Source organism: Pseudomyrmex gracilis, unplaced genomic scaffold, assembly GCF_002006095.1.
Source record: "Pseudomyrmex gracilis isolate BER0280 unplaced genomic scaffold, ASM200609v1 scaffold_13, whole genome shotgun sequence".
Classification (NCBI taxonomy): domain Eukaryota; kingdom Metazoa; phylum Arthropoda; class Insecta; order Hymenoptera; family Formicidae; genus Pseudomyrmex; species Pseudomyrmex gracilis.
In genome coordinates this window covers 1,392,807-1,409,217 of record NW_018020597.1, presented here as the reverse complement: position 1 = coordinate 1,409,217, position 16,411 = coordinate 1,392,807, and the positions used below count along the sequence as shown (strand labels likewise).

Here is a 16,411-nt window from a genome sequence, read left to right as displayed (position 1 = left end):
ATAAATATATAATAAATTATATGTATAATATGTATTATTTAATGTTATATATAATATAAATTACAGTCACGTTATTTTCACGTGTTGTTTTTCTACTCTTTCCTGTCACGTGACTTTAGTTACGTTTTTAATTTTCTCTACATGTACGACGAACTGTCTCAAAAAATCGCTTTTCATTATTTACTCTCTCGATCTTACCGATTCGATCAACCAACCAACCAATCGGCAACGCGGAAAAGAGGCAACAATCCAGATCAATAGAATCGATTCTGATTATTTGCACACGCTTTTTCTGGTAGAATAATACAAAAATGTTTCTTTGAGAGATAAAGAAAGAGCGTAATCGTTTGTTTTTTGCAGTTGAGCTGCACGGTGAAGTCGACCAACAAGAAGAGAACAATCCCGACGATCGTGAGAGTGTCCGATATCAACGATAATGCTCCGAAATTCATTAACACGCCGTACGAGACCACTGTACCGGAGGTGAGTGTCTAATATGCAATGTTTTTTCTCTCACAAAAAGAATCCGATCTTCTTATTTTTGCTCTCTGTATCGAATATCGCGCAGAACATATAACACACACACCCCCCGCTCGATTATTCTTTCGAATCCGTGAATAACTTCAATCAAAGCGGCTCTTCTGTCGATTCATCGCTATTCTCGCTAGCACACGCGTGTGGTATAAAACTCGGGAGCCGAGATTGACGGAAAACGCGTACTTCATCGGGATAATAATTGGACGTCAAGCGTGAAAACGCGGACACAATACGCTGATTCACGGTACGCGCGCTTCACTCACAGGTGCAAATTTATATATCTATATAACGAATCGCGCGCTGTGTGTGTTACGCTGCGTGTTCGCGTACGCAAACTAGAAATTTATATTTAAAGCGGTTTACATGTTATAATTAAGCGTCTAAATATGATGGGCGGATAAGAGATCGGAGTTGGAGCGATGAAAGTTCGATAATTGCGCGCCGCTACGGCGAAATGAGATAAATAACGAACCCGTGTAACAAACTACTCAGAAAAGAGTGTTGCTTAATTAGAAAATTTATTTGCATACATATGCATGTAATATATACATGTAATAATTACCATTATTATTTATTGTTATTATTGCAACAATTACGGCGATATAAATGATGAAATTATTAATTTATTAATATTTGTTTACATGAAGAAACGATAAATATGTTCGGATAAAATCCGCGATCCTATTATCGACGACTGTTTTCTACACATTGGCGGTGGATGCGCGCTCGACGACGTCAAACGTTGCACCGCGACTTTTCTTCGAGCCAAACATCTTTCATGCGCGACGAAATTTTTATGAAATATAAAAGTGTGTCGAATTCACATCATCAAGTGCGCGGAAATACGCTACGTATTCGGTTTTTTATCGTCAACTCGCGCGAAGAAAGTGTATTCGTTATTTACGCGCGGCTCAAAAAAGACACGGCGCGCGGAAACTTTGATGTTTCTTGACAACCGATCGATTTCGATGTGGGCAAAAATTAACTCGAAGAAAGAGCACCGAATCGATCAAACAAAACGATTAAATACGAAAAAAGTGATGTGACTTGAGTTTTCTGAAACGTTTTTTTTTCGGAGATTTTGTCCGTTCATAAATTTATTATTAAATTGCCCTCGTTTTATTGCCTTCAGATTTTCTCCATTTAGTTGAAATACAATTTTAGATTACCGTTTTAAAACTAACATAGTCGTGACCGTCGACGTAACGTTCGACGAAGAAGGAAACGATTCCGCGATAGATAAATCCCGACTTCTAGATTATCGCCTAATTAAATCACTTCTGCATCTGTTCTCGCCACGGAAACCTTCCGGCGAAATGTATAAAAGGGCTGCGGTCCATTCTTTCTCTCTCGGTTAGGTGAGAGAGCACAACCTTTTGTTCTACCTGCCGTGCATAATTGCACGGAAGAATCGCGGCAGATCGAGATCGCGAAACGTGCATGATCTCCGTCCGTGATCTAATTAATTCCCCGCGGCAACCGGTTTCTTCGTCGCACATACACGGGAGAAGAATTCGTCACTGCGAATTAAAATTATTATTTGCCCGCAAAAATAAATTATACGAACGGACCGGAAACGGACATCAACCTTTTTCGCTCTTCGCGCTCTCGTTTGTTTGACACAATCAAAAACCTGTTGGAAACTACTTTTTGTCAGTAAGGAGATGAGATTTGTGTAATGAGACTGTGCAGTTAACGACCGCAAAAAGTGTATTTTTCTTACTCGGACCATTTTCTCCCGTGAAAAGATCATTACGTATGTTTGGCTTGTTTTTAATCCCGAGAGAAGGGAAGTTCCCTTGAAGGTTCGTTAACCGTCTCTTCTCTCCCTTTCTCTCAAGAATATTTATATCGTCGTTCAAACTTTAAACTTTCTCGCGGGTAATTCGAATGTAAAGCGCAGATATCTCGCATCGTTTGAAAAACCAGAGTGTTGTTCACACACACACACTCCAAGTAAATTAGCTTTATTGCTTTTACTACACTCTTGTGCTTCGAGCGCACAGAATTCGCGCTATCTCGTGTAGTCGTAATTCGTACTTTACGGAGAACCGCTCTGAAACTCTGTCGCACACATTTCTTACTTGCTGCGGAGCTAAGAGAGAAGCGAGAAAGTTCTTATTGTACCAGAAATTTGTAGATAAGCAAAGCTTCGATACTTGCGAAGCAACGACTGGATCTCGAAGAGGTACTCCGCCAATTGCGAGCGAGAATTTACAGCTCCCCGTCGTCGAGTAGTACCGCCACGGTAGTCGTCGACTTATCTTCGCGGATTAATCGGAAACGCGCTCGGGGATGAAAAACCCGCGCGAAAAACCGCTAAATTATATTTTCGTGTAATCCCCGAGCGAGAGAACCCTCGTAGATTCTCGTTCTGCGCGCGCGGACAACCTGTTCGGCCTGTTCCCGCTCGAATTATTAATCCCCGAGCGGAGGGTGTCGAGCTTGACCCCCTCTCCTAAGTCAGCGTTCAATTACCCAGCAACATTTGCCTGAGAAAAAAATTGCGTAAATTCAATTCCCGCTCGATTCCGCGCGCCAGAATATATCAGCGATTTTTTCATGTCGCGGGAAAGTCGCGATTTTCATCTGGCGGTGTGTTTTTTTTTATCTGATATAAATTTTAAATAGACGAGAACGACTCGGTTCATCGTTTGTTTTTCTTTCTACGCAGCTCACACCGGTCGGTTCGACGATCTTCAAGAACGTTGTGGCGACCGACGCCGACGTTGGTGTCAATGGCATCGTCGAATATTCGATCGCGCCCGGCAACGATAGCAGAGTCGTTAGCAACGAGGGTGTCGGACGTAACAGGATCACCACTGCCGACGGATACGGTTACTTCAGCATAAACCTGCCGCATCAGGGTCAAGTCACGGTCAATCGCACGCTCGATTACGAGAGGATTCAACGTTATCTTGTCACCATCTTGGCCTCGGTAAGTATCTTGTCTTGCGTCGCCGAAGTGTGAACGAATCAGGGGTATTAGAACGTTTGATGAAAAAGTGACGATCTTTTGCTCGGAATAGAATTTCGAGTAATGAGTTTGAAATTTCTGAACGACGAAGAAAACGAAAGATAGGAAGACCGTTTCTGAAACAATTTTATATTTGCAACAAAATAAACTTGCAAATAGAAAGTGCGCGTGTGCGCGTATTTTGTTTCCGCGAAAACTCGAATCTTTCTATCTATGTGTTAGAAAGTTGGGCGTTAAAATATTTTTTCTAGTCTTGATGTGAGGTTTTAGTTTTGACTTAGCTCACAGAAAGTTGCTTATCTTGTACGGTGAGTGTACATCGTTGGAATATGCGTGTTATCTGTCCGAGCTTGATAATCACGCATAATGAGCGTCGGCCGGCGACATACGCTGCGCGACACCGAACTGAAAACCTGCACGACGCGACCGTGGAAAATTCTCTCGCGCGAATGACGGAGAAACCTAACGGTAATCGGTGTGCTAACGCTCATTCCTACAAATTATTTCTGGCGATATTTTAAAACACAGATTCGGATCAAAAAATGTCGATGTTGCTCTCAATATTTATTCTAGAAAAAAAAACATAAATTTTCGTTTAAAAAATCTCGATGTTCCGAAAAAAAACACGGTTTTAAAAAATGTTGCAAGTAACGAAAAAAACAATATTATCTTCAAAAATCATGGACGAACATTTAATTGGTTCGTTGACAATGCGCGAGACGCAAAAATAATCTTTTTTTTTTTTTTTATAAATTTTAATAAATACAAATATTTCTCTCCCTCACGTATCGTCAAGACGATACGTTACGTAACGTTTTCTTATACACCTGTCGAGCGAATCGCAAACTATTCTCGACATTGCGCTTTCAATCAGCCGTTGCATAATGCTTTTGCGCATATATAATAAAACGTTGTGCAACGCTTGGCGCGAGAGTATTTTTTTTTTCCCCAACTTGGTCAGGAAGATGAATCTCTCTCTTTCCATGTTCCGCGCGGCATCGATTTTATTTTACCGGCCCGTTCTTCTTGTTCTTACAGCCCGCAAAGTCTTGTAATTCGCGAACACACGCGCGTGTAAGTTAATCGTTTACAAACGCGCGTGTTTCCTTAATTTAATACGTCGCGGATAAGCGCGGATAAATGCGAAACGGCAGGATGTGGGATGGCCAATGGTCAGGTTCGTGTGTAGGCCGGGGGATGAGGACACAGAACGCGAAGGAATCGATGAGTCACAAACGACGCGAGATATCTTGTGCGGCGACGCACACGGGGAAAACCATATTTGCATTAGCATATCGCACACTCCCTTTCACGCGCGGTTTCTCGTTCTCTTGATTGCCATTAGCCCCGAGGCCTCCAAACCTCGAAACTTGTTTCGACGAAATCGTCTCTCGCGACGACGTTTCGTGGCGTTTCAGTCTTGATTTTTTTTTTTTTTTTTTTTTTTTTTTTTTAATCCCTCGCGAGCTTGTCTCGAGCAACGGAGACCGTTTGCAGAGACAAGGACAATTTACAGACGTGTCCTGTGGGCAAATACTTGCGAAACATTCGAGCGAACTATATCGAGTTGTTGTTCAGAAAGCTTTGTTCAGTAATATACAATATCGTTGTTTTGTAACAATGTTTCCAATGTTTATTTTTTTACTGCAACGTCTCGTGTAATGTGTCGCGTAATGAGTTGCTCTCAATTTTGTCTTTTTCTATAACAAAAGCTGCGAATTTTCCACAAACAATCTAATATTTTACAATTGTTTGAAAAAGTGAGGGAGTGTTTTAAATTAATTTTTGCATTCATATAGTAAGATCTGCTCTTTCTTTTAAAAATCAAAAGGAGATATATATTCCGTCGAAGCTTGCGATATTGCTTACGGTACAACTTTTCAGCTGTTGTCGTTCGCAAGAAAAACATAGTAAACGCAATGGAACGCAACATTCATTATAGCAGTATTTCTGAATCTGCTCATTTATATTATCTTATAAAGGGTTATCTCTCGGCGTAGTTCTCATGTGAACATATCGCAATAATTCCGGAGATTCTCCGGACATTCGCGCGTGTGCGCGCACGCGCATAATTACATGCGAGCGTACGATAAACGTATGCACACGCTTCGTTACGTGCACACACACACACACACACACGATCCTCGCGTATATACGCGAGAAACACGTCCTGCGTGCTCTGTCGCAGATTAGAAACTGATATACGTACAAGCTCGCGCGCAGGCGTAAGGCATTCACCAAACGGTATTACAAACCCGACGATGCCGGCGACCAACGCCATCCACGGATCGGGGGATAGGATGCGTGTTCGCCCTTTTTCTACGTCTAATGATTTTAATGGTGCTAATCGATTTTGCGGTTTCGCGCAAGCGCGCAAACGGCGCGCGCGCGCGCGCGCAACGAACAAGTCGTTAATTACGGTCACGCGCTCGGTTTTAGATTATTTACGTCGAAATAATTAATTGCTCCCATCAATCTCACATCTGCGAGCTTATCGTGCGTGAAAGTATTTTTTGTGATTTTCAAAAAAATGTACGCGTGTACGGTGTGCGAATGTTGCTTAGATGATAATCGACGATACGCGCGCGCGACTCCGTGAAATTGCAAAGTTGTTTTCAAGAGAGTTTCTGCATTCCTTCTTCCATTCAAGATCGGACATAGGTGTTTTTTTTTTTTTTTTACGCGCAAATAATTAAAACGGTCAATCTTAAAGAAAGAGAGAAAACTACGAAGATAACAGTCCGTTTCGCGCTTGTTTTAATTTTAAAGAAGACGCTCCCCAGGTGGGAATTCATCCACCGAATTCATCCGGAGCGAAACGTGCAACAAGTACACGAGCTACAATCTACATATTCTCCGCGCAACAGTAGCTGTTTGATAGGCATATTGCGATCTCTAATCCAATCAAGCAGCCGCACGAGATAACAAACTCCGGCTGTGTGATGCCGCGACGTTGATCCGGGAATGAGACGGACAGACGCCGAGCGATATTGCGATGCGAAGTTTCTCGCGCGCGCGCAATATCTCGCGGTCAGAGCAAGACTTCAACGAACGCGAAACAGCGAACAGATCGCGCGCGCGCGTTCACGCTCGCGTAACGGTAACATCGCAGACCGAGCAACAATCTTTTCCATTTGATACGCATACGATATAACGTATCGTTCGCGGTGTACCGTAAGGCATTAAAACCGTTCGGCTCGCTCGCGCACGATTTAGAGACCTCTCCGTCCGTCGGATTAGAGAGACTGGTGCGATCGACGAGCCGTGCACGCGCGCGCGCGCGCGCTTGTACCTATTTGCATATCGCCTCTGCCAAACCCCGACATTGTTTGCTTCGATAGGATACACACACACGCACACACACACACACACACACACACACACACACGGATTGTAGTACTTGCAAATTAGAGTCTACAAATTGTGCATGTCAATGGTTCCGCTGACGAAAATCGGGTCGAAATAACAGAGATAACATTACGTGACACGTACGCACACGGCTCATTTGCGCAATCGTAAACACTTACGTTATTTGGCAGATTGAAACGTCAAATTAGCAATCAGAGCATCAACAGCTGACAACGTAATATTATTAAATTTAATTGAATAAATTTAAACACAGTAAACGTTTTTGTTGTATTATTTATTTTTTGTGAGTCTTTTCAGAGTCGCGCGACTCCGAAGTTTGCTCGAACGTGTGAAAAATTAGAGAATATAGATAAATTTGTAATATAGATATAAATTTGTAACAGACAAATTGAATGTGTGCGCGCGCGGACAATTTAGCGAGCGTGTGACGCAACTTTTTTAAATGCTTTCGCGTAATCTCTCGTAATCTCTCAGTCCGCGCGAGCGGTGAAAGCAAGGTGCTCATTAGCGAATATTGCCGTACCGAAACACCCACGCTTATTGCAACGCGATTATTGTTCGATCGCCGTGACGAATCGTCGCGGACCGCAATGCAACGCGCTACCTACCTACGTACGTATGTAATGTACATAAGGTGCGCGTGTTCACATTCGTTATGATAATATAATCAGGAAGCGCGGCGTAAAATGTCAAATCCGCGTCGCGCGTATGCGCGCAGCAGAACAATACTTAAATAACTGTACAACGAGCGCCGTTTATTTGCTCTCTTTCTCTCTGTCTCTTTGCGACGGCACTTCTCATTGCCGATTACTTGTGTCACGCTCGATGGTTGTGGTTCGCATTGAGAATTATATATATTTTCCGGCACGAGAGCGCTTATTCGCGAAAGCGACTCCGCGAAATGTAAATCTCAACAAAGTCAAGTCGCTCCTGACGTACAATTCTCGAAGTCGTTTGCTCTGTTTCGTTTTAATAAAATCCGCAACGGCATTCTCGCGTGTACGTTCTCATTTGCGAAAATAAACACGACGAGCGCGCGTTTCGTTATTTGTGTGTTAACGCGTGCGTGAGATGAGAGAGTTATGATCTCGGTTGCGAAACGTATTTTTGGTTGTGGCGCCGACCAAATGCGGTTGCGGCTGTGCCTATTCAAATGCATTCAGCTTCATAAATTAGAGAGAGAGAGAGAAAGAGTCGACTTCGCGTGTGTTATTAATATTCATATTTTCAACGTGAAAAACCTTTGGTTTATAAATTTTTGAAATTCTTTTTAATTAACACGTTGAATGTCCAATAGAAATCGCATATGATTCCTGCGAGGTTCCGAATCATTAGTCTTGCAGTATGTAAATTGCGCAATATATATTTAAATTGTTACTTTCTATTCAATATAATAAACAATTGTTTGCAAATTCTCTTCTGTAAAAATTTGTTTGATTTGGATAAAACCAACGTCACAAACGCGGCGTGGCGTAGCGTCGTTCAACGTGTTAAGACGCTCGACAATCTTTGATCACGCGTGCGATACAATTAGCGCATCGGAATTATCCTATAATTAAGAGCAATGTTTTAATTGAAGCAAAAATATCATCGCGCCTATATACGAATATCAATAACACGCGCGGAGAGAAACAATTCTTTGAAACAGTCCAAGTTTCACGAGCGTCGATTATCGCGCGGCGGTTTTCCACGCGCGTTAACGCGCTCGCCTCGTCCTCGCTCATCTTTCTAATCTTATCTCTACGTGAGCGCGGCACAGTTTCGCGTAAAACGTGGGCCTCGTCGAACAAAGGAAATTACGCGAAGAGGTATTATTCTAGTACGACGCAAGGTGGGCAGTAGTGTGGATACGCGGACTTATATGCATCGCGCGGTGCATGCCGCGTGCACGTGAGACAGACGTTGGTATACGACGTTATTGAGGTAGGAGAACGACTTCGGCGCGAGGAGAGACTACTCGCCGGTGCATTAGTCACCGTTCGGCTTCGCGACGTGTAACGCACAGGCACGGAATTTCGATTTCCCCGCGTGTCGTCGATTTGCCGACGTGGCCGATCTCCCGCGTCTAACGCGCCGCGTCGAATCCTTCGGACGCGGGTGATCCCGCGAAATAAGGGAAATGATCCCCCTCGGGATGTATATGATGTATGAAGACAGCAAAGATGTCAATGGTGTATATAATCGTTTCCAATGCGCGGATTTCAATATTGCGCAGTGATCGACGCGCGCGAGAGTCCGACGACGATCGCGTCCGTGAAAAAAAAAAAAAAAAAAAGATACGGCGAACTTCTTTGTCGCGCCGATTGTCGCGATGTAATAAATCACGCGAATGTCATTCGACGAAAATTGATACGTGTCTTGTCAACGCCGCGGTGAGTGTCGTTATTATATTATTGCGTCGCATCGTGTCAAGCTGCAGTTACGAGGAAGTTCTCTCTCGCGCGGTTCTTCGCGTTAAAATTCCGCGTACGGTCGTAATTAAAATTGAAAAGAAAAAAAAAACACAACGTAATAAAACAAAAAGAATTATATGCGCGAGATAATTAATGCAGCACTTATGGTTATTACGCCATTAAGAGAACTTCTTAACGAGCGCGACGAAATAATATAAAACGGTCGCTTACGGGATTGGTCGTAAGAACGTAACGTTACATACGCGCGCACATATATAATATCTAATAACGGTTCGCTCGTGCGCGAATTCTTTCTTCGCATCAAGGCGGCAGATAAATGACGGGCGATGCGAAGAGGGATGCGCGAACGTTTGTCAAAGCGAGAACGTTTATTAAAAGGTGGCCGTGAGGCGCTTCCTCGGGTGTATCGTGCGCCATCGGGCGTAGGTGGACAAGTCCTCGGCGAGAAATGGGAAAAGCGAGTGGCAAAGAGAGAAACGCCGTGATAGAGAAAAATCTCAATTCTACCGTTATATCGCGCGCGTAGGCGCGCATTTGTTTTTATTAGCAAAAAGAAAATATTATAGAGATTTCATCGAATGGGAAGGTTGTCGCAAAAACCCGACCGAAGTGCGCGTTAACGCGCTGAAAATTGAACACCGCGGCACATCGGGACATTCGTGGTTTCGCAGTGCAGTACGAGAAATACGGTACTTACGTATACGCTGCGAAACGATAATAGACTGCGATTTGCATGTGAGAGAGGAAGCGAGCAACTTCCGGAACAACACTCCTCGCGAGGAGTAAAGAGCGCGCGCATCGCGAAACGCTGATTACAGATCGGTTGTTTTCCGCCTTCAGCAACTTGCCGATATCGGTTTTGAATATTGTATATCGATGTGACTCGGTTCAATCGGCGCGTTGGAACGCTCGGCAGAAGAACCTCGGCGGCGTTTTGCGCGGTTTCGCGAAATTTTACACGGCGGCTATCTCTCGCGCCGATCCGCAACGGTGATTTTATCGAACGGAAGAAAACCAATGTACATGCAGATCGCGAGCGTTTCCGGTAAGGAAATTCGCGAAGGTACCGATTTCGTCGCCGATTCGCATCACGCACGATCGACTTCGGTCCGAGAGAAACGCATTTTGCAATGGCGAACGCGGAACGCGAGAAACAACGGAACTCCGTCGCCGACGATGTCCGCCGATGATCCCGCGTGACAACGTTCCGTAACCGTCCGGCCTCCGACGTGAATAATCTGTGACGTTACGTAAAACACACGGCCGCGAGCGCGCGATGACGCGCCGCGACGAAAAGTTAAAACCGCGTTGAAACGTAAAACGCGGATCGCGCCGCCAATAAATGGAGCTCGTCGAATTTGCGCGTCGCGCGTTTTATCGGAACGATTCTCTCGTAATAAGGCGAGCGACTTGTCGCTGACTTTGATATCTTACTCGTAATCCTCTCGTTGTCCGCAACATTACGGCGCATTATAACAAGAAAAACATAATAAAATAAATAAATATATATATATATAGTGTCTACTAAATATAATGAACGAAGATATTAAAATGTCGACCGCGACATTTTTCTCGTTGTAATAGACGGGTTGTAATTTTCTACGCTGGATATAAATACGTCAAAAAAAAAAAACAAAACAAAAAAACAGAAAACAAAAATCCACGTCACCTAGTTTGTTACGCTCGCGCTTTTTCGTGAAATTTCCGCGGCTTGATATTAGCTCGGCCGCAGTTTCGCGGCGTATCGTCGAGAAAAACGTTTAATCGCTAATTTCTCGGTTTACTCTCGGCGTCCGCTTGATGTAGGGATCTCGAACGACTCGCGAGAGGCGCACACAAACGGCCTGAGGTATGTCGACCGGCCGGCGATTAAAAGACGCATGATTTATACGAGCTCCGTAGGAATGCCGTAACTTAACGAGCGCGCAGTTAACGGCGCGCGCGTTATAAGACGTCCGTGCGGAGCTCTTGACGATCGGCAGGAATCACATGTGGGACGATACATAGCGAAGGGAGGCGCACCTTGTCTCGCGCTTTATTGGCCGCGTCGACGTTTCTCGTCGAGATTTCGTTTGGATTTCGCTCGAAACGAGAAGCGTCTTACGCGACACCTTTCGTTTGCCGAAAAAAAAAAAAAGAAAGAACTCTCTTCATCGGGTGACAACGACGACGTTTCAATTGATTTCTCGGCGACGACGTCTGTAAGCGAGAGGATGCGACGACGTATATGGGATTCGAGACGCATCGTCGACAAACCGTGACTCGTCCTGCGAGACCGACAATGGAACTTCTCGGGCCGTTAAAAGCGTTTCTGGCTTTTGCCTTAATACACGTCAGTCCGAGTGTCAGCGACAGCATTGGCGATGGCATTGGCGATTTGTCAACGGTGAGTGAATCGTCCTTTTCGGAGCGCCGAAAACCAGCCCACGCTTTAAAAGTAAAAGAAAAGTCTTTTAATCAGTCTTTTGTCAAATATAGAAACACAGAAACAAAATAAATGCTTTTTCTAACGTACAAAAGGGACCTCGCTGAATCGCAACAATTATCCAGGTTGCCTTCGGACCGAGCTAAAGCACGAGCTTTGCAAAAAGTTGCGAAAGGGAGTCTTCACAATAGGCAGCTCTCGTCCTCTCGTTAGTTTTAGATCCGCCTTCGATCGTAGCTTCTTGCAACCAATCAATTAGCCGTCGCCTTAAGCGACTTCTTCTCGGAATCGATTCTATTAAGTTATTATCCATTCCTGTCGCGCGTTACCGCGTGTTCTTTCTATATTAAGCTACCGATGGAAGACACACACCAACATTTCGCGGCTCGCGATTGTCTTTCTAAATAAAACACATGACGTGAGATGAAATTTTTATTTCACCTTGAAAGTAGACAGGATAAGATTATTTAAACCATGAAATAAAATTTTTAATAAAAACAATTTTTAAATAAAATTCTTTTTGTTGTGTATATAATATTGTCGATTTTTGTTGAGTAAAATCTATGTACGTTACAGCACGCAATACGTGTCTGAATTCAATTCGAACGTTGACTTAGATCGCGCGCGAGAAACTGCACCGTGAAGAGATCTGCTTCTCATCGCGTTTCTAGACGCCAAGATGGATTACATATATATATATATATACACACACACACACAACGTGTATGTACATATATATATATATATATATTGTATATGTGTGTATGTCGAGATGTATTAACGCGCATCTCTCTTGCTATAACCTGTGACCACAAGTTCGAGACGCGTTATTCATTGCGTCAATATACTCCGGCCGTCGCTTGTATACATACCCTCTCGTCGTCGGCATCAGCTCCGCTGCAATCTCGCGAACGCTCGAAATTGCGCGCGTACGCGCGCCGAGGTACGCAATCGAACGACGGTAGAAAAATACGATTGAATACGGACGCGGGGGGGCGATGTCATTAAACGATCTCCGACGGTGTTCCCGTAAGCGAGACGAAAGCAAAAAAAAAAAAAAAAAATGATAAAATGGACGGTGCGCGGCGCGACCGTCCGTTATTACTCTTGGGGAGTACGGGACGCGCCTTCTTGGACCTCTTGTACACAACGTGGCCGAGGGTAATAGTTACGATGCCCGGCATCTCTTCTCCCTCCAGCCACGGAGAGATAAATCGGGCACGGCCTCGGATAATCGCGGTGAATCTCCCGGAGTCGAGGACGCCGATCGATCTCGCTCTCTTACTGGCGATTCGGATTAAACCTCGGCAGCTCGCTCTGCGGCAGGTGCGGCTCATTTGAATATTATGTGGAACAAATGACCGACTTCTGCTCTCTCGTACACGCTGCTCCCTTTCAGCGCGGGGGGGGACCTTATCCGCCACGAGGGATAACGCGTTCCGCGTCGGTGCCTCGAATGTATGAGCTCGCGCATGATTCATACGCGAGGTTAACATTCTTAAATGTTTCACGGAAAATTTATGTCGAGAGCGTCGAATTGAAATCGCGCAAGCTTTCCATAAAACTGACGGTAGCAATATGTAAATTACGTTTTTTTTTCTCTCTGTCTCTCGGCTTCCTCGCGCTCTGGTTTCAGCGCGCAAAATTCAGTCGGGAAAAATTTTAAGGCGTGAAGAATTTTGAACTACGTTTCTTGTAATATGAATAAAGGGACGCGCGCGTTTTATTACAAAGAGGTATCAAATTTGAAAGATCTTTGTTTTTTTTTTTTTTTTTTTTTTAAAGAGAGATTTTCGCGAGAAAATCGAATCGTAACGAATCACTTCGAGAGATCCGTCTTTCGTTGTGATTCCGGAGACTCTTTCGTCGGTCCCGCAATCTCACTGACACGAAGAAAAGTTGCAAACGTCGACGAATCTTTATTCACAGAATCTCTCGTATAAGCAGCTCAGGCCCGTTATCGCACAAATACGGTCACAAAAGAGAACGGAAGAAACAAGAAGAGAAGGGAACGAAGTTTCTTCCCCGAGGCGATGACGGAAACTGATACTGAATCGCGACGCGAGGAAAGAAAAACACGCTTGTTTCTTTTCGTGATAGGATTATTGAAAATGTCCAGGTGGATCGTGACGCATCAAAATCGCGAGACCAATGTTGCCGCCATCTGTCTTCTTCACACAAGCAGGAGCAAAAAAAAAGAAATAAACAAGGACGTTTTTATTAATATTTGATCACTTGTGTTTTTCTTGTGAGAATCGAAGAGAACAAGTTTATCGGAGACACGCTGTAATTTTTGTACTCCCTTGATATTCGGGTAAACAAACGGAGCTAGAGTCGCGACTGAGTGAAACGAGCCGCCTCGTTTGTGTCTCTTCCGCGTGAGGATTTTCCACGCTGTCTCAGAACGTCGACGCGCTTAACGTTCGCAAAATTGTTTCCACTTGCAGGATCGAGCGCTGAACGTATCCGAGAGATTCACGTCAACGACCACGCTGACGGTGAACATCCGGGACGACGACGATCAGGACCCGTCTTTTATCTATCAAGGCTGCATGCTCTTGGACGGCGCCTGCATTAATCCGGAATACTCCGCCTCGGTAAGTAAATCGAATCATAAATCACCTGCGCGGTGACAAACAAATATGACCGGGGATTATTTTGACAAACGCGCGCTTTGTTCCTTTCTTTGCGAATTTACAAAATTGGAAAATTCAAAGCGCAATGAGATCGCACGCGCGCGCGCGCGCAATAATCAGCCGCTCGGCGCGATAACTCAAATTCACGTTCGGTTCGCCGATAAATCGCGCGCAACCGGTTCTGTGCGGAGTGCGCGATAATCCTTTATTATTATTTTTTTTTTTTTCTGATCTCTTTCTCTCCCCGTCAGGTATCGAGCGGAGTGCTATCCGGTATACTCAATATCTCGCCTGAGAAAATACAGGCGGTCGACATGGACAGCATAAACGCGCCGATTCACTATTCCTTTCTCAGCGGAAATCCGCCGAATTACCGGGATTTCTTTGAGATCAATCCGACCACCGGGGCGGTGAGGCAGATCAGAGCCGTCGATACGACGGTCACAAAGAAGTTCGATATTATTATTAAGGTAAATAAAAATATATCGGCGTTTTTTTTTTTCTACAAAGAGGAAACGGATCGTATGATAAATTTCTTTTTTTGTTTTGTCTCTTCAAGGCGGTCGAGGCGTCGGAAGCGATGCGATCGACCACCGCCAAGTTAACGATCACGGTCAAGCCGGTCGACAGCAATTCGCCTGTTATCACGGCGTCAAATATCAAAGGATTCGTCGACGAGAACGCACCGGTTGGCACAAAGGTCATCGACGAAAGTGGAAATCCCATTGTGCTCACCGTGTCGGATGCTGATCTGGTGAGTAGTACCGACCCGCGCGAGAGAGACTAGATTCTCTATCTATTTCTACTCGGCGAAGCGTGACCGAAGTGTGAATCGACCGTTTAATTTCGCCTATTGTCCAACAAGTTGAGATCTGTCGTGTGCGGCGGAACTGATTATATTATTATATCGATTTCATCGATCCGATGTTATTTCATTCGAGTGAACATTTTTATTCAGGGACCTGACGATCCGAAACCGACGTACACGTTCGAGCTGACTACGAACTACTTCGCGATCGATCCGTCCGGGGTCTTGGTCGTGAACGAGGAAAATCTAGACCGTGATCCTCCGAGTCCCGGCCGTTTCCGCTTTCAGGTGGTCGCTCGAGAGAAAACGGGTGTGGCCGCGTCGTCGCCTCTGTCGTTCGTCGTGACGTTGAACGACGTTAACGATAACGCGCCCCAGCTGCCTATGATGGCGCCGGTCACCGTTCAAGCGGGAGAAACGAAGAGACAGATAGCAAAGGTGGGACTTTTTGTTACTTCGAATTGTTCAATTGTGCGATACATTGTTTCTCGCACCATTCCTGATACAATTAAAATTAACGCTAACATATATTTTACTTTAAATTGCTGACCGTTGTTTTTATCACGTTTTGTCACGATGTATTCGGAGACGTTATCTGCGGGAGCTTCGGAATTCGAAGCAGGATCGAATTAAATTCGAATAATTCGCGTAGGTCGAGGCGGCGGACAACGACGAAGGCGAGAACGCCGAGATAACGTACAGCATCTATCACGTATCGAACAACGGTCTGCACAAGTTCAAGATCGATCCGAAGACGGGGGTGATCGAGTCGGTGAGGAAGTTGAACGCCGGCGAGCAATACAGCATTACCGTACAGGCGACTGACAAGGGTGGCAAGTACTCGCAAACGATCGTCGAGGTGAATGTCATTCCGGGGCCGAATACCAGAAGTCCCGTGTTCCAGCAGCCGGTGTACGAGGTGCAAGTCAGCGAGGGAGCCTCCATCAATTCCACAGTCACCACCATCACCGTGAGTATCAGACGCGTTGACGTCTGTCTCGACAGAGATTTATCTTGGAACTTCAAACGTTCTGACATTCGCTCATCTATCTATTTTTTTTTTTTTTTTTTGGTTTATTATTATACTCTCGATTGTACGGTGCTTTCATCCTGTGACGTTCTGTTTTCTCGCATAAATTGACGTTGCAATTTATCAGTTTTATTTGAGTTATATGAAAAATTGTTGTGTAAAAAAAATTGTTGCTCGTGAAAACGTATTGCGGATTTTCGGATCAACTCTGTTTT

The 16,411-nt window shown here is 44.6% G+C and overlaps 1 protein-coding gene across 4 annotated transcripts in view; it reads left to right on the top strand.

The window, feature by feature from the left end:
• The window catches only part of LOC109863843 (cadherin-99C), a 30,507-nt gene that overhangs the window by 5,021 nt on the left and 9,075 nt on the right, over window positions 1-16,411 (top strand). The window contains exons 3-9 of one of the 4 annotated variants that reach the window (XM_020444463.1): window positions 361-483; window positions 3,212-3,475; window positions 14,170-14,319; window positions 14,610-14,828; window positions 14,918-15,112; window positions 15,317-15,604; window positions 15,819-16,136. In XM_020444463.1, the coding sequence (XP_020300052.1) occupies window positions 361-483; window positions 3,212-3,475; window positions 14,170-14,319; window positions 14,610-14,828; window positions 14,918-15,112; window positions 15,317-15,604; window positions 15,819-16,136 (1,557 nt within the window). Of the gene's footprint in view, window positions 1-360; window positions 484-3,211; window positions 3,476-8,875; window positions 11,684-14,169; window positions 14,320-14,609; window positions 14,829-14,917; window positions 15,113-15,316; window positions 15,605-15,818; window positions 16,137-16,411 lie in introns of those variants that run through there. The other 3 variants (XM_020444462.1, XM_020444461.1, XM_020444460.1) reach the window with 3 other exon arrangements.